Here is a 21,417-nt window from a genome sequence, read left to right as displayed (position 1 = left end):
ATCAAATTGCAATTATATTTTGCTGCAGTTTTGTGTGTGTTGCTGGTTTTGAACTTTTGAACTTCAAATGGTAAAATAACTTAAACGTATTCTTAAAATAACTAAATATTGTTGCTTTATTTGCTTAGGTGGTGGTGGACACAGCACAGATTGAAAATAAAGAAGCATACGCTCCTCAGATTAGTTTAGAAGGATCCAGAATTGTGGTGCAAGTCCCATCAACTTGGTAAATAAATATTGTACTTTAGATAACACTAGTAGGCATGATTTTATTTTTTATGTAGGGACACTAATGTTGTGTTAGAATTGGGAGTAACATTTAATGATAGCATCTGCCTTGTCTGGCTGCTCCAATCTGGAACTGATGTGAGGCAGTCCTGCTGTAGGACTGACTGATAGGTGCACCTAGAGTTTCTTTGCACATTCTTCTCTGTTAGCTTCTAGTATTTGTTCTGTTTCTTCAGGAGACAATAGAAGTGGAGGCGATGCTGTCAGACTAGAATACTGAAGAGATTTTTTTTAAAAGAAGAAAGGATGTTAAAAGTTAAACAGATGAAAGGAAAGGAAAATAAATCCTTCCATATTGTACTCTCCTATGGCAGACCTTCAATGCATGAACTAAGTCACATCTCTTTCTCTGAGATATGTGTCTCAGGAAGTTTGGGGTGAGAGGACTCTAGCACCTCACTTAATCTTTCCAGAAAGTTGCTGTGGGGCCTAGAGTAGACTATGATGCTAAAGGAATTCATTTTTATAATTGCCAGTATTGACCAAATATTATCATCCTTTTGAAACAACAGAGAGGTGCTGCACATTTTCAGATTCCTTTTATTGTAGTGCCCTCAGTATTATGTACTACTTCAGTTTATGGTGTAGGTGACAAATCTGAGCCTTAGTGGAGACAGCCTACAACTAGACGTATATATGACATATCTTCAAGTGTGAATGACCTAGTCACTTGCCCCAGAGAAAGGTGAATTCTTCTTTAATTTCTCCAGATTATAAACTGGCACTCCAGATGTTTTCTGTCATCGCAATACTCTTTAAATTGCTCTACTTTTGAAAACAACTAAAAAGAAAATGCAGACTACTTGAACCACAACTGAAAAATCTTTGGAGGAGCTCCCCCTACTGACAAATACTAATAGAGCCCTGTCTATTCATTCTGTGATAGAGGTGCTAATTAAATATTTGACCAAATCCAGATGTTAGTGTGTCACGTTTTAGTCAATCGCAAAAATGCTGTTGGCTCCGTCAGACACAATTCTAGTGGGAGATAAGACTCTGGAAGTGGATTGTTCACTGGGTATGGGCAATGGTTGCTTCTCTCTTCCAGCTAAAGGCAATGGTTACTCCTAAAGACTCTGATTCTAGGTGTGGTGCAAATACCTTGGATTTAATGAAGTTGGTAGCCACCTTTCTCTATGATGTGGCTTAGATTTTTGACCACCTAGTTGTAGAATGTCTGCTTAGTGGTAGCAAGGCAAGCTCTTTTACTTTCAGCTCACCTAGTTCATCTGAACTGTAGATGTTTATTCCTTACTGCTAAGGATTGCAAGTATATGTAGAGAATTCTTAGATCGTGATGTTAAGAATTCCAGACCATAAAGAGTCTTTGCATCCTCAGTAAAAGTCTGGCCCATTGATCTCTTCAACACCTCAATTGTATTTCTAGGGCAAGATTATAGATCTAGATTATCCTTTCTCCCCCCACAAAAGGACCATTCTAGGTTCCAAAGCAACTACTGGGTTGTGTTTGATTGCCCTTCCTGGGGAGCTCATTCCTGGTAGTTTGGGGCTCATTGGGCAGATATAAGGCAGTTAGGTTCCTGATCTCACTTGGAGAGGTACTGAATGAAATTCTTTTAACCTTTTTTCCCTAGGAAAATTCTGTCCCCCAGTTACTATCAGAAAAGCAGTAGTGTTCTCCACTCATGTCCCATTTCAACTGTGACAACAGTTCTGATTCTAGTTCCATGGCTGGAGAAATAGCTAAGTTTTGGCAATTCTGCACTTCGATGGCTCAGTGAAATCTTTGTTGGTAAATTACTAGGCTTGGAGTCAGTGTGGGCAATCATTCAGCCATCAGTTCCAGGGATTCCTAGTATCAGTGGACCTTCAATTATTTTATGATAAATTGTTACCAACAATATCTAGGATTTGCCCTGAGCTACATCTGAAGTATTAGATTCTACTTTTTGAGCTAGCGAATGCTCTGTGGCTCTTCCCTAAAATGAAAGACAGACCCAGTACATCAGTTCTTCCTTACCTATACAACTGGTTGATCTGGGCCTGCCTGTTGTTCAAACTAGCTGAAGGGGTAATTAACTGGATCTCTCTCTCTTCTATTAAGATTAGTAATGGGGCTGGATAAACATTCTGTATCTGACACTCAGAATTGAGACCAGCTGTGTGTTCAGAAACAACATAAAGAAAGTGGGAATGAATACTTAGCCTGATATGCATAGCAAATCCTAGCTCATCAGGGAGGGCATGCATGTGATGGGTTTCTGTGTCTGGATGAATTTCATGAGCTGGGTTTCGCTGCAGAAAACTACAACTAGCTCTGATACGAAATAAGGTATACCTCTCAGATAATTTAGGATAATTTAGCATGATAGATTTGGGTCCTAACGCCTATGATGGCTGAACAGGTTACATCTCTTAATCAGAGTTCTTCAAGAACTGTATCAGGTATGAAACAGAATCAGCCCTCTAAGTTGAAGGCTTTTGCGGGATATCAGATGGCACAAGGCAAGCAGTACATGATGAAAAATACTACGCATCAGTGTGTTGTAACTGAGAGCCATAAGACTTGACATGCATTATTTTCAAAGGTACCTATCTGCTCAGGCAGTCCTGGTATGAATTAACTCCTTTTCAGTCACTTTTATTAAAAAACAAACAAACAAACAAAAACTGGATGGCAGCTAATAAACCAAACATAGAAATCACTTCATCTGTAAGTTTTTAACTTTCTAGAAGGTTGAGCTGAGAGCCGCCTGGCTTCATATACCAGTCAAATACTGCAAGCCTTACAGAGACCTTCAGTCATACACTCAAAAAGCCTTCTTTTTCAGGTGGAACAGAGGTTACTTTTTCATTTTTCTTGATGAATAGATACAATGCTGTTGTGGTCTGTAGCAACCCTCTGTGGATAATCTCTTTCCTAGTGCCATCATATACTTAAGCATGGACCTGATTCTGATCTAATGACTGAGTGCCTGAAAGGGTGAAAGTAGTTCAAAAACGTTGCAAAGCTCTGTACTCTCTAAGTTACCCAACTTTCATTCCTGTTGCAGTGTCTGGGGGGGAAAAATGCTCTCGCTGTCATCAATAAGAATACATCTCTCCAACCACACCTTTTCCTGAGCTTGTGTATTTTTCCCCATTAGGAGCTGGATAGAGGTCTCTTTCTATAACCTGTATTAGGGTTCAAGCATTTGCCCTGAGTACTCTCCATGGCCGAACTAAAGATTTTTCATGGGGATCATCCACTGATAGTCATTGTTTTATATTTTAAAGTTGTCTATCCAGATTTTCAGTTAAACTCACCCTTCCCTGCAAGATGGCTGAGGACTTAGCTAATGTGTAAACTCCTTCACAAGCCTATTAATTGCCATAATCTCTGCTGGGAGATGGCATTTTCAGAAGAGCAGCTATTTTTGCACGTGTGTGTGTGTGTGTGTGTGTGTGAGAGAGAGAGAGAGAGAATTAACTTTTCACCCACTTTGGCCATCTGCTTCCATTTGGGCCAAAAAATAGAGAACCTTTGCCATTAAGTAAATTAATCTTTCTTGCACTGGCTGAATGTGGAGTCTTCTGTCCTGTTTACTCAAGTTATGCTGGCCCAACCTCTTCCTAGATGGAAATAACAGAAAATGCTGAAGTAGCCACTTGGCCTTTAATTTTGTGTAAGAATTTCAAGATGGGCACTCTTGCTCTTCTGAACACTATTTCCATTTTTCTCAAAGCAGTTTATTCCTGATATTCTTGCCTTTTTATTAAGGATGTGGCATTGCTATAGAGATCCCATCAGTTGCAGAGTGGTGGATTGTAAAATTCAGAGACAAGATTTTTTTACTTGTTAGTAATGGTTCTGCATCTGCAGTCTACCAATGCTGAATGAATCATGTGACAAGGTTATGTGCCTATTGCAGAGATTCTGTTATAGTATAAATTATTTCAGCATTGAACATTGCCTTACTGGTACAAGTGGCTTCATTTGAGAGATGATAGGCAGGTCTGTAAGGGGAGATGCTGAGAATTCTGAGTCCTTGTTTGGTCTCTGCTGCCTGTCATTCCTACAGCACGAGTGCAACCCGTCCACTCCTGTTTGTGAATTTGAGCATGAGTACTTGGTAGCAATTCTCTGTTCTCACCTAAAAGCAGGGTGATTTTGGTTGCCCTGTGTTATGTGATATGCGGCAGTAGCTAAGATATCCATGAACAATCTTATTCATTTCACAAATGTATGACCAAGTTTTAGCATAATTAAGTGGCTTTTTTGGAGGGGGAGGGGGAAGGTTACTTTTCCAACATACTAAGCATTTCTGATTGGAATATTCCAAGAATAAGTTTTAAAAAAAACTCAATATTTATAGGTGTCTGAAGGAAGATCCAGCAACAATGTCTTTACTGCAGAGGAGTCTGGATCCAGAGAAGACTTTGGGACTGGTTGATGTGCTCTATACTGCTGTGTTTGACATAAACAGGTGGAAGGAAGGAAGGTACATCTCATATTTTCCTCATGCTCTACTTTTCCAGTTTAATAGAAGTCAGAGTTTTTTGGAGGTCCATAAGATGACTCAATACCGAAATTATTAGTGTCTATTCACAGTGGGGAGGAAGGCAGAAAGTTGGTGCATATGTTAGCCTAAGCAGTAAGAAATTTGCACAGCTTAGGTAGCCTGTAGGTAGATGAAAAGGTGCAGCAGATTCTTTTAAAACTGACACAGAGTACCTCTTTGAAGTCTGTAGGCCTATTGCAAAGACATGGGTATGCCTGTCTGATATTTTTAGCATAGTTAAAATACATTCAGAAAAATAAAACATAAATACCCAAAAACTTCAATTCAACCAGATTAATCAACACCAATATAGCTGGTTAGGCAACATCCCTCTGTCAGATAAGAAAAGAATTGATTAGTTTGGTTGACTTTAACCAAGATTTGTCTGGAGAGCTCTGTTTTGATGTTCCCCCATCCATAACCCGATTATTCCATTCCCCAAAAATACACAAACTGAGAGTGTAGACTTAAGACACAGATTTTGTGTGTTGTATTTGGCTAATGTATTAGTTGTTTTTGTTGAAACAGGGAGCAAGCTTTGCCCTGTATTCAGATCCAGTTACAGCGTGAGATCTGTGACTTCGGGAATCAAGTTGACATGCCACCTGGAAATGGAAGCAAGTCATCAGGAGGCCTGCAAAAGACTTTCTCAAAACTGACTTCACGGTTTACAAAGAAAACTTCCTGCACCAATTCAAGCAACAATGGAAGTTATTCAATCCCCAGTACACCTTCCAAAAATGTTTTCATAGGTAACAACGCAGAGGAGAAAGCTAAAATGCCCAGTAACATAGACACACGTTTACAAAGCATTTTGAACATTGGTAACTTCCCAAGGACTATAGATCCATTACAACCTACTCAGAGCACAAGTAACCAGATAGTCAATGGATTTCTTGTTGAAAGGTGTGATCATTTCTTCAAAGCAGATGATGACAAGGATGATAAAGGTATGAATTTACCAACTGACCAGGAAATGCAGGAGGTTATAGATTTCTTGTCTGGTTTTAATATGGGCAAATCCCAGCAGACTTCTCCAATGGTGAAAAGAAGGAACTCTGTTGCATCTTCTACAGCAACAGAAAAATCGGGAACAGTGCAACAGCAACCACAGTCTATATCTCACACATCTCTGCACCCGTCTCAGCCAGGGTTGTCACAGCATCAGCAGTCACAAAAGCAGCAGCAGCAACTGCAGTATTATCAACATCTGCTCCAACCAATTGGAACGCAGCAACAGCGTGTACCCAGCAAGTGGCTGAATAATTCTTCACAGCAGTCAGCACAAGCAGTTGGGGCTGGATTGTCTCATATTGGTCAGTGGAACAATCCTGGCTTCTCAGATCTGAATTCTGATTTGTATAGCTTGGGTCTTGTGAGCAGCTATATGGACAGTATGATGTCTGAGATGTTAGGACAGAAACCACAAGGACCTAGAAACAACACATGGCCAAACCGTGACCAGAATGATGGAGTCTTTGGGATGTTGGGAGAAATTCTGCCTTTTGATCCAGCAGGTGTGTGTCCTTTTTCTTTAAATAATTATAACTTATTTATAAGGCTCTTTTTACAAAGTAAAGAATATTGTTTAATGTTGGTAGCAATGATAACAGTGCTTTTCGTCAGTGGATCTCAAAGTGTTTGTTTTACAAAGGTAGGTGGGTATTAGCATCCCTGCACTTAGGGGAGTGAATTGAGGTACAAAAAGGTTAAGGCCCAGATTTTTAAAGCTGTTTAGTGCTGCACTCAGGACCACAACATCTAACTGATTTAGGAGCCTAAATCTAATTTTCAAAAGGGATTTAAGCATTTAGGAGTCTAAATTCCATGAACTAACAATGGAATTTAGACTCGTAAGTGCCTAGATCTGTTTTGAAAATTAGATGTAGGCTCCTAAATCAGTTAAGTGTTGTGATCCTGAGTACAGTGATCCCTAAATAGCTTTAAAAATCTAGGCCTAAATGACACACTGCATGTCATCAGCAAAGTTCATAGCGCTAATTTCAAGGGTTTCTCAAACTTTTTCCCAACACGGAGCAGATCATAATACAGAAAAGGATCCCTCATAATTATCTTCATCACTCACAACAGATCTAACATCAAAAAGTTTCTGCTGTGCAGAAATTATGTAGTTATTAAAACTGCTTTGAGAGAGACAGCTGTTGAACTGGCAGAGACAGCAGTTGGACTGGAGGCATTCCCCCATCTCTCCCCCTCCCGCCAAACCATGACTCTCTCAATTCATATGCACTTCAGGACCACAGAGACTTTTCAGCAACCAACTCACTTGTTTCCTATTTGTATGTGGTTACTTTGTTTGTCATCTAGCTTTACTGCTTACAGGGAGGCCTAGTTATTGTGCTTATTCCAAAGGTAGTCAGCACCATTTGTTAAATTCCAAAGGGGTCGTGTGACTAAATGGTTTCTTAATGTTTAAAAAAAAAAAAAAAAAAAAAAAAAAAAGTGTAAGCTAAGTATTTATTTTAGTACTAAAATGAGAAGAGGAATTACTGGCTCTGCCTGGCGGCCTTTGTTTACAAACAAAACGAAAAAATACCAAATCAAATTTGGGGTGCCAGTTACAGGTATGCTGTCAAGGTAAAATTGGCCCAGAATTTAGATTTTGATTTGAAAACAAGACTGTCCAATGGAAATGTTCCAATTAACTTTATTTTTTTTTTAAAAAGTATATTTTACACCCCCTGTAGCATTTGCATTTCTGGACTGAGAACATGAAAGCAAAACTAACCCTAATTTTTTCCTCTGTGCTGAAAGTAGTGTGGAAAGTGTTATGTAACTTTGAATTAAGTGGGGACCCCCTCTCAAACTTGACCTGCAAGATTTGGTGGGGACCCGGTTACTTGGTTCTTTTAATGTGATGTGAAGAGAAGAGAGAGGAAAATCAACCCGGCTTTTATCAGGATGGTGTTTGTTATCAAATTGTTACGGACAATTTTACATTAATTACTTACTACTTACACAATTTATGACTCAACTCCCCTCCAACACTAATTACAACTTTAATTACTACAATAAACTATATATATTAACGCTAAATACTCACCACAAAAGGACAACAACCCAACAAAAACAATAAAGATTTCATGACCTGGTCTTAGTTTCTTTACGTTATGGTACCGTTACTTGCCCGGGATGTCATCCGTAGGACAGAATCCCACGAGTTATCTGCTCAATGCCTTACTAATCTATGCAGTGCAGAGTGCAAGATGGTTGATCAGACCCTCCACGCGGTGCGATTCTGGTGCACCCCCGACCAAGGACCCTCCGTAGAGGACTTGCGTTCAGGGCTCTCCATTTACCTTCCGTCTGACAACCCCTTTTATCTCCACTCCAGCGTATGCGTCCGCCAAGCCAATCAGGGGCATGTTGTACATGCCTTTCCTGGTCACGTTTACATGTCGCTTCCGGGTTCGTTCGGAGCGGTTGGCTTACACTGATGTGCCTTTCTTTTATTGCTGTGCCAAGATATTGCCTTATTTGGTATTGGAACTGCACCACTCGCAAGTTCCTTTTTTCCGGGTTTACTCGGTTAACATTTGGTCATGTGCTTTGTTGGTGCTCGGTATCCTCCCATATGGTTATAATCTTTATTACAAAATGAATTCCCTTCCTGGTCTCAAAATGGACTAGGGGCACACTAATTTTACATATACCCCTCCGTTATGACAGAAAGGAATTGAACAGAGTGAATATTTTCATTCATTGTTTTAATAAATTAAGGTACATAGGTAAAGAGAGAGTTTTATATATGACTTGGCCTTTAAAAACATAATGTAATAAAGAAGACCTTTTAAAATGGAAAAATCAGCTCCTCCTTCACTTGGGTGGCCAGATTCTGAGTGGAGGGTTAGGAGTCCTTTACTCAGGCTTTGGTTAGTGCAGTAAGTGAAATAGAAACTAATTTTTGAAACTTTAAACTCTGATCACACATTCTTGATATAGCTGGATTTTAGTATATTTTGACACAGTCCCACATGACATTCTTGTAGGGAAATGTGGTCTAGATGAAATTACTATAAAGCTCAACTGGTTGAAAGACCATACTCAAAGAGTAGTTATCAGTGATTCACTCTCCAACTGGGAGGACGTATCTAGAGGGGTCTGTCCTGGGTGTGGTACTATTTATTATTTTCATTAATGACTTGGATAATGGAGTAGAGGGTATGCTTATAAACTTTGGAGATGACACCACATTGGGAGGGGTTGGAAGCACTTTGGAGGACAGAACAAGAATTCAAAATGACCTTGATAAATTAGAGAATTGGTCTGAAATCAACAAGATGAAATGCAATAGAAGTGGAAAGTATTGCATTTATGAAGGAAATATCAAATGCACAACTACAAAATAGGAACTAACTGGCTAGGTAGTAGTACTTCAGACAAGGATCTGAGGGTTATAGTGGATCACAAATTGAACGTGACCCAATAATGTGATATGACTGCAAAAAAGGCTAATATCATTTTACGGTGTTTTAAGAGAGTGTCGCATGTAAGACACAGGAGGTAATGGTTCTGCTGTACTCAGCACTCCTCAGCTGGAGTATTTTGTCTAGTTTTGGGTACCACATTTAAAAAAAAAAAGTGTGGACAAATGGAAGAGAGTTCAGAGGGGAGCAGCAAAAATGATAAAAGGTCTAGGAAACCTGACTTGCGAGGAAGGGTTTAAAAAAGGAGTGGATTTTGTTTAGTCTTGAGAAAAGAAAACTGAAGAGGGACTGATAAGTCTTCAAATACAATAAGGGCTGTTTATAAAGGGGATATAATGATCAATTGCTCTCACCTGAGAATAGGACAAGAAGTAATCTATTTGCAGCAAGGGAGATTTAAGTTAGATATTAGGAAAAACTTTCTGATGGATAAGGATAGTTAAGCATGGGAATAGGCTTCCAGTGGAGGTTGTGGAATCCCTGTCATTGGAAGTTTTTAAGAACTGATTAGGCAAACACCTTTCGGGGATGGTCTAGGTATATGTGGTCCTACCTCAGTGCAGGAGGATGGATGAAATGACCTTTACGTTTCTGTGATTCTTTTACTGATCTGTAGTCTTACACAGTTAAGAAAAATAATCCAGTTTACTTTCAAAAGTAAAACTATCTTTTGAGAGAGCCTGAAAGGGGTGCATCGTTTAGATGAAGATATTTTACTAACTGAGGATCTGTAAAACTGAGTGATTTGTTCATTGGTCAAATGTTGTTAGAACTGTTATCCAGCTAAAGAAGAGATACAGATTTCAATACTGTCTCCCACATGTCAGAAGAATTTGATGCTGGTGAAAGCATTTTGATGTCTTCAGGTTTTCTGATTTGTTCTTGCAGATGTGAGACAATAATGTACAGAATTTCTTACTCAGTTTAAAAAAAAAAAAAAAAAAAAACCTGTTTCCTGTTTGACTTTAATAGATTTTATTTGGTAAAATCATGATATTTCTTATTGCAAAGCTTACATTTTGAATATATTTATTATTAATTTGAAGTGACTTTATAATATTCCTCCCACAGTTCATACTGTCTGCAGGAAGAAATGTATTGCAGGCACTCCAAAATGTAACTTCAGTTTCAAAAGCAGCTGTCTGCCATGTCCCTTGCCTATTCGTGAATTGCCACATGCATGTTTTGTAACATGTATGGCCTGTTCAAGAAAAAAAACAGTAGGGAGCGCAAATATGCTTGCTCATCCCGGGTGCTAAAATGCCTAGTTATGGTTCTGCTTTGACTTATAGGTCACCAGTTCATAACCAGCCTGGGTCAGTAATGCTGAAAAGTTACCACCTGTTAATGGCTGTTTAATACAGCACTGAGATCACCAAGTGATTTGGGGATACCACATTCTTTGGATATTTCTTGTTAAAAACAATAGCAGAAAAAAATTCACTGATGTTTCCTTCCTATACCTGGTACAAACGCTAACTAATAATTCTTCTTTGAATGATGGTCCCTGTTGTATTCCACTGTGGATTATGCATGTGCATCATGTGCCTGGAACTGGAGAATTTGAAAGTAGTGTCCAGGTCAATGCATGTGCCCTGACTCACTCACCTTAAGCCTACATTGGAGAAGATAAAGGGCAGGGTGAATCAACAGTCTCTCCAGTTCATTCTCACCACTGCCGCGTGGTCAGGTCAGAATATCTAGTGTCTGTAGCTTCATCTTCATCCTACAAAATAAGAATTAGATTAAGCTTTGTAAATAGATTTAAGAGTTTTTACAGTTTATGATTTTATATATTCTATTAGTGTTTAGATTTAATCTCTCAGAGGAACCACCCCCCACGCTGGACCCCATTTGGGTACTGGACTATGCCCAGGACTCCGGCTACAAACTATGCACTGTCATGCCCACCATCCTTCTTGGTCACGGACTACCACTAGCTCTGCCTGTACTGTTTTGGGAAAGCCCACATCACAGTGAGGTACAATATCTGTTGACTGTTCCCCAGCTGGTACCCGAGAAGGGTGGGAACTTTTGTCTCTAGTGATACCTCATGGAGAAGACCCTGAGGCCCCAGTTGGACCCAAGTTGGGGAACACTCCCCTGGTACATAAGCCTGATTCAGCAAAGGGTGTGCCTCCTTTTGTAAAGTCCAACACTGGAGTGGGAGAATCTATCCCCACAGCCCCCCCAGCAGGATCTTGTCAGGAATCCAGGAATCACTCTCATAAGCATGGGACTAAATATTCCTCTAAATCCATTTCAAATAAGTCATATTTGACTCTAAGCAAGCCCATCTGTTAGGACATCCTAAATCCTCAAGGGCCAAAGTCCCCGAGGCATGACAAGAAAGTCCACAAGCATTGAGTCATCCTTTGCCTCTCCTCTAAGGAGATGCTCAGATCTGCCCCTGGATCCTACAGAGGAGGAGCATTATGCACTGGATCCAGCAGTTCAGCTGGAACCAGTAGGACTGCTATCTTTATCTCTGGATGAAGCAGTGACCCCCTACTTCTCCTCCTCCCCCGATGACTTCAGACAGTTCAAGGACCTTCTTTGCAGAGCTGCTGGAGAACTCCACTACCACATCTGCCACAAGTTCTATGCAAAATCTAGCAGGACAGGGTAGGAGTCAGTCTGACGGCCCCTTACTGTCCCAGACAGTTTTGGTTTCCCAATCTCTTATGTATGTCATCAGTGCACACCATCTACCTTCTCAGGGCTTCTCAATCTTCAAAGATCCACTGACCAATAGGATTCTGGAAAGGCCTAATCAGAACCTTCCCATCTATTAAAAAACTTACTCCCCAGTGGGACCTAAACCTTGTTCTCGCAGTACTCATACAGCCCCCACTTTGAATGTTTAGTTTCTTACTCTGTATCTCTCCATTCCATGAAGGTCACTTTCCTTGTAGCCATCACCTCAGCTAGTAGGGTTGGTGAGCTTGGAGCAATGATGGCAGAGCCTTCTTACACTTTATCCCAAAAAAATAAGGGTTTTTTTTTTTTTTTGCATCTACACCCCAAATTCACCCCCTATAGTAGTTTCAGAATTTCACCGTACCCAATCAATTCATTTGCCTGTGTTTTCCCCAAAAAATGCATGCTTCCTCACAGGAATGAAGACTCCACTCTCTGGATGTTCCCTTTTACCTGCAAAGAGCTAAACCAATCAGGAAATCCCCAAGACAATTTTTTGCTATAGCAGTAAGAATTAAGGGGCACATCATCTCCACCCAAAGAATCTCCAAATGGCTGCATTCTAGTCTATCAGCTATTGAAACATCCCCCCACCCTCCCAATGTGGTGACAGCTCATTCCACTAGAGCACAAGCAATGACTTCAGTGACTGGCATCACTTGAGGAAGTACCCCTCCTTGATTATCTGTAAAGCAGCCACATAGGGCTCCATTCACACATTTTGTGAGACACTGTGTCCTGGTCCAAGACTCCTCTGCCGATGCCTCATTTGGGATGGTGGTCTTCCACTTAGCTCTGAAATCTACATCCTCACACTGTTCTTTTTTTAAGTGCTACTTGTCAGTCCCCTACAGTGGAATATAGTAGGGACCACCACTTGAAGAAGGGGCAGTTATTGACCTGTAACTGGAGGTTCTTCAAGATGTGTGGTCCCTATCTGTATTCCACTGCTCACCCTCCTTCCCTTCTGCTTCAGATCTAATCTGGTTTGTGGTAGAGAAGGAACTTGTGATATGCTCAGTCATCTCTGCCCTTTATCCCCTCAGACAAAGGCATGAGGTGAGCCAGAGTGCGTGTGTGGCCCAACGGACACTGCTTTCAAATCCTCTGACTCCAGGTGCATAGTGCACATGCATAACCCACTGTGGAATACAGATAGAAACCACCTCGTAAAGAACCTACAAGTCAGTAACTTCCCCTTTCCCATTATTCGGCATATGGGGATACTGTGTACCTCTTTAATTTTTCAGTTCCCAAGTTATTTAGTACTATATATTGCTTCAGCGAGAGTTATCAACTGTGTTGACGGCTATTCATTGTTAGGGTTTTCTGCTGGGATAGACAGCCAAGTGAGGATTAAATGAACGGATAATTGCAATAGAAATAGCTGAGTATGTCAGCAACTGACTCTGATTTCTTTTTGTGTATTCAGTTGGCTCTGATCCAGAGTTTGCCCGCTATGTAGCCGGGGTCAGCCAGGCTATGCAACAAAAAAGGCAAGCACAGCACATCCGTCGCCCAAGCAACACACGTAGCAATTGGCCTCTTCCGGATGATCCTCACAGAACCTGGCCTTTTCCTGAGTATTTCACAGAAGGGTAAGCGAGACCATATTAGTGTCACCCTATACGTTGTATTCTAATCCACTGTACATGCAAATTGAACATAGTGGAGAGATGCTGTAAATTACTAGGTGTTTTCTGATAGCTCTGTTAACTGCCATTGTTGCCTTGGACTAAAGCTGTAATATTTTTCTAAAAGTTACATAATTTTCAAGGGTAGGAGGCTTGACCATTTTCTGCTTTGTTGATATTAAGTGGTAGCATTAGCTTGGAATATCCTTTAAACAATATTTTAGCGCAGTTGTGTTTGTACAGTGTATTTTTAATATTAACATAAGAAGTGACAGGTTTACAGTAAAATTTAATTCAGAATGAGTTTATTTTAATATCTTAAAGGCCATGGATACTCATGATCAGGATTGATGTTAGAAGTTACTTGATATGTCCAGGGATTGAATTGAGCTTCCTGGACATTATCAACTGGATGCTGCTACTTTGGAGCAGCCAGAGCTGCTTAATCAACAAATGTGGGTTCAGTCTTCCTCACGTGCAGTAAGAGCATCTAAGGGTTGCTACATTTTCTAGTTCATTGGTTCTCAACCTTTGGCTTCAACTGTGGCCTTCTACTTCCAGTGATTGCTCGTGTCCATTCCACTATCGGTGAGTGCACGCCCCCGTGCACTGGTTCCCGGAACTTCTTTCCCCTGAGCAGGGGTCGGTTCTAGTGCCCCTAGAGTGCTGCGCACGTGCCGCGGTACATGAGGCGCTGCCGGCCCTATGGCCCCTCAGTTCCTTCTTTCCGCCCATGACAGTTGCATGGACCTAGCCTTGCTCTCTGCAAGTGCCATTCCCCTTTGTTATTCAAAGTACTTTAGTTAGCTTTGTAGTTAAGTAGTGCAGTTAGATAAGAAGTCCCTCGGCCGCCTGGGTTTAGCCACCCCCACGATCGGTACTTTTAAGTGCCTGGGGGGAGAGCAAACAGGAAAGACAAGTGTAAGATATGCAGCGCTTTTAACCATGAGCTCAGAAGGACAGAGAGATTAGGTTAAAAGCCTTGCTCTTATGGAGGAGCGCTCCGCCCAGTGTCTGAGCCATCCCGCTCCACCTCGGCACCGAGCGTCATCTTGGTGCAGAGGGCACCGCTGGCACCAGACTTGACTCAGCACCGAGCAGCGGTGCCGATGAAGATGAGAGTGCATGGAGCGCGGACACTCCCCTGCTATGGGTACGGGCAGGGTTGAGGGCGGAGATGCACCAGCTGCGGCCCATCGAGTCCTCTCCGGTGCCTGCATCTCCGAGCAGGGAGCCTCCCCCAACTTCTGGGAGTGGGAGAGTGCCCCTGCCGACGCCGTCGACACCGGAGGTTCTCAGGCGGCAAAAGCCTTGTTGGCCTGCCTATGCCACCTCCGCGTCCCCCCCCTTCCGCCGAAGGGGGGTGGAGATGCCTGGTATGGGGAGGAAGATCTCCTGCCAGACGGCCACCGGGGGTAGAGCGAGGACGCTCCCCCAGCAGTCGCTCCAGGTCGGCGTTGGTGAGCCGGCCTGCTTCGACACCGGATGCGGAGTCTCCCTCTCGGTGCTGACATTGGTCCCCGGAACCGGAGGCAGCGCATGCTAAGAGGCGGCACCAGTCGAGGTCTGTCAGGCGGTGCTCGGGCTCCTGCTCCAGATCTCTGGCACCAAAGAGTTCGCCCGCACCGAGGTGGTGTAGAACCCCGGTCATCGTCAGAGGCCTCAGCACCGAGGGGTTCGCCGCACCGAGGTGTGTAGAACCCCGGTCATCGTCGGAGGCCTCAGCACCGAGGGGTTCGCCGCACCGAGGTGGTGCGGAATTCCATTCGCCATTCGAGGACCCCACACCATGCAGGCCCCAATGTGAAACCCAGTCGCCCGAGTTAGACTCGGCACTGTGGATGGTGGAGCGGCACCGGTCTCCATCAACGAGGGGTAAGCGGCACTGCCGATGTCCTCGGTACTGGGGCTCTGGTACCGAGAGCTCTTCGCAGTGCGCCTCCATCCATGGGCACTGCCCGCGGCGACGGAGGCGGTCCTCCACATCGGAGGTGGCGAGAACTCGGTCCCCGGTGCGGCACAGCACCTGGGGCCAAGAACGGCCCTGGCACCGCCTGTCTAGTGGCTCGAGGTCCCATGGGGGAGCAGTCGTCGCGACAGCTGACGCCCCCACAAGGCGTCAAAGCAGGTGGCACAGTCAGCCCCGGTTTGGCTCCTGGGACAATGGCCTTATTGGGGCCCCACAGAGCATCCAGATGGGACCAGAGCCCCAATCCACTCTGTCAGCAGGGGTGCAATCCATGCCCCCGACACAGGAGAAGGCCCGTAGACACTGCTCCTTGGACCAGGAGTCTGACCCCACGGAGGGCTATGGTCCCTTCGGCAGGCAGGGGAGCACCTGCAGGACCTCCCTTGGCAGTCCTCTTCCCCCTCCCTGGACAAGACAGTCTTACAGGACCACATGGTGCCACTGAAGGGTTTCAGGGCGCACCAGGGACTGCCCGTGAGGGTGGCTTCTAACTCAGAACTGGAGATCAAGGAGTTAGTGAAGGCTGATACCCTCTTTAATGTGCTGGTGGCGGCTGCCCCAGCAAGGGTGGCCCAACCAGTCCACGATAGGGTCCTCAAAATTAAGGCCCTGTGGCAACCCCTTCCTCGGTCACCACCACGTAGAGGTGGCTGGCAAAAGTGTTATGGCCAGCTGAAGAGTTCGAGTATTTGTTCACTCATCCGGCCCTGGGAACCCTGGTGGTACACGCAACCAACCTGCGGGACAGGCAAGGTCTGCCTGGTTCCATTCCCAAGAACAGAGACAAGAAAAGGCTGGGATTTGTTTGGGAGAAAAATTTATTCCACGGCAGCCCTGCACTGCAGGACTGCCAACCATCAGGCCCTCCTGGGGAGATGTAATTTTAAATGGTGGGACTCCCTCAGGCAGTTGCTGAGACCCTGCCCTAGGACCAGGCCACAGACTTCACCATGATCCTGGATGAAGGAATCACGGTGGCTAGGGCAGCGCTCCAGTGACGCTGCTGACTCCGCGGGTAAGGCTATAGCCTCCGCCTTTTTTCCAAGGTGCAGCAGCAACCAAGACCTCCGCCTAGGCCCTTTCAACCCTACAAAACAGGGACAGAATTAGGGGGTTTAGAGGACGGCATCAGCCCCCCATCAGCCCCCCAGCAAGAGCCCCCAGGGGGGTTGGGCAATCGTGGAGACAGTTTTGATGGTGCGCCTGAGGGTGGCGCCCTACGGCTCCCGTGGACCTGCTCTGTCCTGGACAAGTTAAGGCCCTTTACCCTGTATGGGCAAAGATTCTCGGACCATTGGGTCCTCGGAATAGTTTCTGGGGGCTATGCTGTACACACCCCCCCCCCCCCCCCCAAGCAACTCCTCTTGTAGGAGGTGGACACCCTCCTCAACATGAGTGGTGGTTATGGCTCACCAAGGCAACGAGGAGTCTGAGACCCATACTAGACCTGCAGCGTCTAAACAAACATGTCAAACGACTGGGGTTTTGCAGGGTTTCCCTAGCCTCCATAATCCCTTCCAGGGTTGCAGCCCTCGGCCTCAAGAGCACATTCTTTCATGGGTCCCTCCTCCCCAGCCATAGGAGCTTCCTCCGCTTCACAGTGGCTAGCTCCCACTACCTATTTACAGCCCTGCTTTTTGGCCTGTCTTTGGCTCCAGGGGTGTTCACCACATGCATGACGGTAGTGGCGGCCCACCGGAGGCGAGAGAATGTGCAAATCTCCCCTTACTTGGATGATTGGCTGATCAGGGCAGGTCCAGGTTCCAAGTGCAGGAGGGAGTGACCCTCACTCCCTCCACATGCAGCAGCCTGGGTCTGCTCCTTAACAAGCAGAAGCCAACACTAACCCCCGTGCGACGCATAGAATTAATTGGGGCCTCCCTAGATGCTTCCGAGACCACAGCCTCCCTGCCTCAGCCACGTCTTGAGGCTAGGATCTCTATCATCTCCCAGCTGCACCGATGCCTCACGACAACAGCCGGGTGCTGCCTAGAGCTGTTAGGCCACATGGTGCCCCACACGTAATGGTTGGCCTCGGTGTACGTGCCGAGCAGACCCTCACTGACTGACTGGGTGGTCACAGTTCCCCCACCCATCCTAGCCTCCCGAGGCTGGTGGAGATCGCCCAGGGCAACGTTGAAGGGCATCCCGTTAGGGAACTGGTTCCATCGGTCACCCTAATCTCCAACACCTTGGATGTGGGACAGAAGGCCCACATTAGCCAACCTGAGTCACAAAGGCCCTGGTTGGGGGAGGACAGGTGCCTGCACGTCAACGTAAAGGAGCTAAGGGCTATTTGCCTAGCATACAGGATGTTCCTCCGGTTCCTGGCAGTCAGGGTGGTGCAGGTGCTGACGAACAACACCGCAGCTAGGTTTATATAAACAGGCAGGAAGGGGACTTTCTGCGAGGAAGCGGCCCATCTGTGGGTCTTGCCATGAAGCATGACTTCTGCTTGACTGCCTCTCACCTCCCGGGAGTGAGGAAGGAGGAGTCTAATTGCCTCAGCAGGGCGTTTCGACCTTGCCATGACTGGTCGCAGCACCCAGAAGTGGTGGCTACGACCCTCCGGAAGTGGGGTGTTCCCCAACGAGACCTATTCGCATCGGCCTGGAACACGAAGTACCCAAGGTTCTGCTCGCTCTGGGTGAGACCGGGTCGATTTCCAATGCGTTCCTCACCGACTGGGCGGGGACCCTCAGGTACGCGCTCCTGCCCATTCCGCTCCTGCCCAAAGTCCTACTGGAAACCAAGAGGAATAGGGCGGGCGTCACACTTATCACTCCGGCCTGGCCGAGACAGTGCTGGTTCAGCATGCTGCTGGACCTCTCAATCGCTCCGCCCATGGAGCTCCCTAGGCAGCACGACCTTCTCTCCCAGGTCCATGGTCGCCTGTTGCACCTGGACTGGAACTCCCTGCACCTCATGGCCCGGAGGCCCTGTGGCCAACGGAGGGAGTGAGACCCTGCCCGGTGTGGGTCCAGAACCTCCTGCTGGGCAGCAGGAAATCTTTTACACAGATTGTGTCTTGGCCTAAGAGGTGTCAGTTTAACTCTTGGGAGGAGTCCCAGGGCATTCCACCCAGCCTCTCGCCTCGGTAGGCGATCCTGGAGTACCTGCTCCGGTTAAGGCTCCAGCAGGAGGTGCTGGACCCACACCGGGCAGGGTCTCACTCCCTCCGTTGGCCACAGGGCCTCCGGGCCATGAGGTGCAGGGAGTTCCGGTCCAGGTGCAACAGGCGACCATGGACCTGGGAGAGAAGGTCGTGCTGCCTAGGGAGCTCCATGGGTCTGGCGCTGACCTTGTTGAAGGTTCACTTGGTGGCCATTCAGCCTTCCATCAGCCACTAGAGGGAAACTCCCTGTTCTTCCATCCCATGCCAGTCAGGTTCCTTAAGGGGCTGGAGAGGCTTATCCGCAGGCTTATCCGCAGGTCTGTGACCCGGTGCCTCCCTGGGATCTCAACCTGGTCCTCTTGAGACTCATGAGGCCCCCTTTTTGAACCCGTGGCTTCATGTCCTCTGCTTATACTTTCATGGAAGGTACCCTCCCTGTTGGTAATTACCTCAGCTGGGAGGGTCTCCGAAATTAGGGCTTTGACCTTGGAGCCCCCTTATACAGTGTTCCATAAGATAAGGTGCAGTTGAGGCCACACCCAGCCTTCCTGCCAAGGTGGTTTCCCAATTTCATTTTAACAGAGATATTCTCCCTGTGTTTCCCAAACCGCACGGTTTGGAAGAGGAAGGGAGCTGGCATTTGCTGGACGTGGGACAAGCCGGCCTTCTACGTTGAGCGTACAAAGCCGCTCCGGAAATCGATGCAGCTCTTTGTCGCAGTGGCGGTCCGGACGAAAGTATCACCTGTCTCTGCCCAGCGCATCTCCGCATGGAAAACATCCTGCATCAAGTGTGCTATGAGCAGGCGAATGTGCCACTTCTGGGTGTCATCACAGTGCCCTCAACCAGAGCTCAGGCCTCCTCTACGGCCTCCCTGGAGAGAGTGTCCCTGCAGAACATCTGCAAAGCCACCGCCTGTTTGTCGGTGCACACCTTTACGTCCCACTACGCCATTGTTCAGCTGGCAAAAGAGGACACGGGTTGCGGCAGGGCCGTGCCGAGGGCAGCTCACCAGTAACTAACTCCTACCCACCTCCGAGGTATTGCTTTTTAATCATCTGTATTGGAATGGACATGAGCGATCACTCGAAGTAGAAAACAGGGTTACTTACCAGTAACTGTTGTTCTTCGAGATGTGTTGCTCACATCCACCCCGTCCTGCAGTCGGAGTTGGCAGAAAGAAGGGACTGAGGGGGCGTGTGGTTGGCAACGCCTCATGTACTGCGGCATGTGCGCGGCACTCCAGGGGCCACGAGAGCCGGCCCTACAGGGTCTGCTCAGGGGAAAAAAGTTCCGGGAACCGTGCACAGGGGCGTGCACTCACCGATATCGGAACGGACATGAGCAATCACTCGAAGAACAATAGTTACTGGTAAGTAACCCTGTTTTTTTGGGTTTTTTTAAACAACATAAAAACGCTTCAGGATCCTCTTCCCATTTGGCCACCAAAAAAGGGAGAGTGGTTGTTTGTGACCCCCTTCATAGGCCAGTTTGCAGCTTCCAGGTAGAGAACCCTGCTCATCTAATTCTGAAATAAAAAGTCTGAACCCTTTTGGAAATTCCTAAACCGAGTATTAGACTGCTGCAATTAATGATATTGCAGTGGCAGGATCTATACTAGAATAATCAGCAGTGAAACTTATTGATTTCCATATGAATAGATACTTCAAAAATATTCCCCCTTACGTTCTTCACAATTGGGGTTTAATCCATGAGTCCCAGAAATAGGGACTTTTCAACATTCTGCATTTAATGTAAAATCCATTAACACTTCTTGATGTCACATGACTCTGGTCAGGACAGTGTAGAAATGAGGACTGACTTCCTATTTTTCTTACAGTGATATGACAAACAGCTGGTCCGGTAATCAAGGAGACTCTGCCAGCTCAAGTGACGAGACCTCCTCAGCTAATGGAGACAGTTTGTTTTCCATGTTCTCAGGGCCAGACCTTGTTGCTGCTGTCAAGCAAAGGAGGTGAGCAGAGATGTGTTAATATAAACATGTGCCACTTGAATTTTTTTAATCCTAACTTCTTTAAAGAGTGGCAAAACAAAGGGAGAATCTCACTGTGTGAAGAGCATTCTGCTGGTGGGATCGTGAGACAACCACATGAATTGAAACTTATTAGCCGCATTGCTTGTATGCATCTTTGTGTATCTGATCTTCATGCAAATGGCTCTGATCTTTCTTAAGATGTCTCCTCATCCAGTCTAATACCTTTTCTGACATCTTTTCACGACTGTCCATTTGTCATCTCAAACTCAACTTCCCCCCAAACTCTCACCCCTCTTTGTCACTGTGGATAACACCCCAGTCCTCCCAGTTACTCACCCATTTAAACTGGGGGTTATCTTTCAGTTGGCCCTCTTTAGACTCGTGTATAAATCCTATCACTTCTTCCCACACTTCATCTCTGATATCCCTTTTTTCCTGTCTATTCTAAAGATAAAATTCTCATCCAAACCCTCTTTATCCATCTTGACTGCTGCAGCTTCCTCCTTTCTGGCCTTGACTGCTGCAGCCTTGTTCCCCTTACTACTACTCAAAATGCTGCTGCTAAAATAACCTTCCAACCTTGTTATTCTTACCATGTCAAGCCTCTATACTGATCTCCTGAGCATCAGCCACGAATTTCCTGTCTTTATCTTTAATGCCGTTGTCAACTTAGCCCTCCTTTTCCGTATGCACACCTGCATTTTCTTTGTATCAGATAAAACTAATGAGCTTGGTTAATAGCCAAACAGAGCAAAGGTGTTTACT

At 45.5% G+C, this 21,417-nt stretch overlaps 1 protein-coding gene across 3 annotated transcripts in view; it reads left to right on the top strand.

The window, feature by feature from the left end:
* Positions 1-21,417, top strand: part of GARRE1 (granule associated Rac and RHOG effector 1) — a 92,529-nt gene that overhangs the window by 65,679 nt on the left and 5,433 nt on the right. For all 3 annotated transcript variants that reach the window (XM_067540069.1, XM_067540068.1, XM_067540067.1), the window contains 5 exons: positions 129-226; positions 4,605-4,730; positions 5,319-6,307; positions 13,371-13,536; positions 20,497-20,631. In XM_067540069.1, the coding sequence (XP_067396170.1) occupies positions 129-226; positions 4,605-4,730; positions 5,319-6,307; positions 13,371-13,536; positions 20,497-20,631 (1,514 nt within the window). The remainder of the gene's footprint in view (positions 1-128; positions 227-4,604; positions 4,731-5,318; positions 6,308-13,370; positions 13,537-20,496; positions 20,632-21,417) is intronic.

The sequence above is a fragment of the Emydura macquarii genome, unplaced genomic scaffold, assembly GCF_026122565.2.
Source record: "Emydura macquarii macquarii isolate MOO-44397 ecotype Brisbane River unplaced genomic scaffold, CSIRO-AGI_Emac_v2 contig_561, whole genome shotgun sequence".
Lineage (NCBI taxonomy): Eukaryota > Metazoa > Chordata > Testudines > Chelidae > Emydura > Emydura macquarii.
This window is presented reverse-complemented; position numbering and strand designations above follow the sequence as displayed.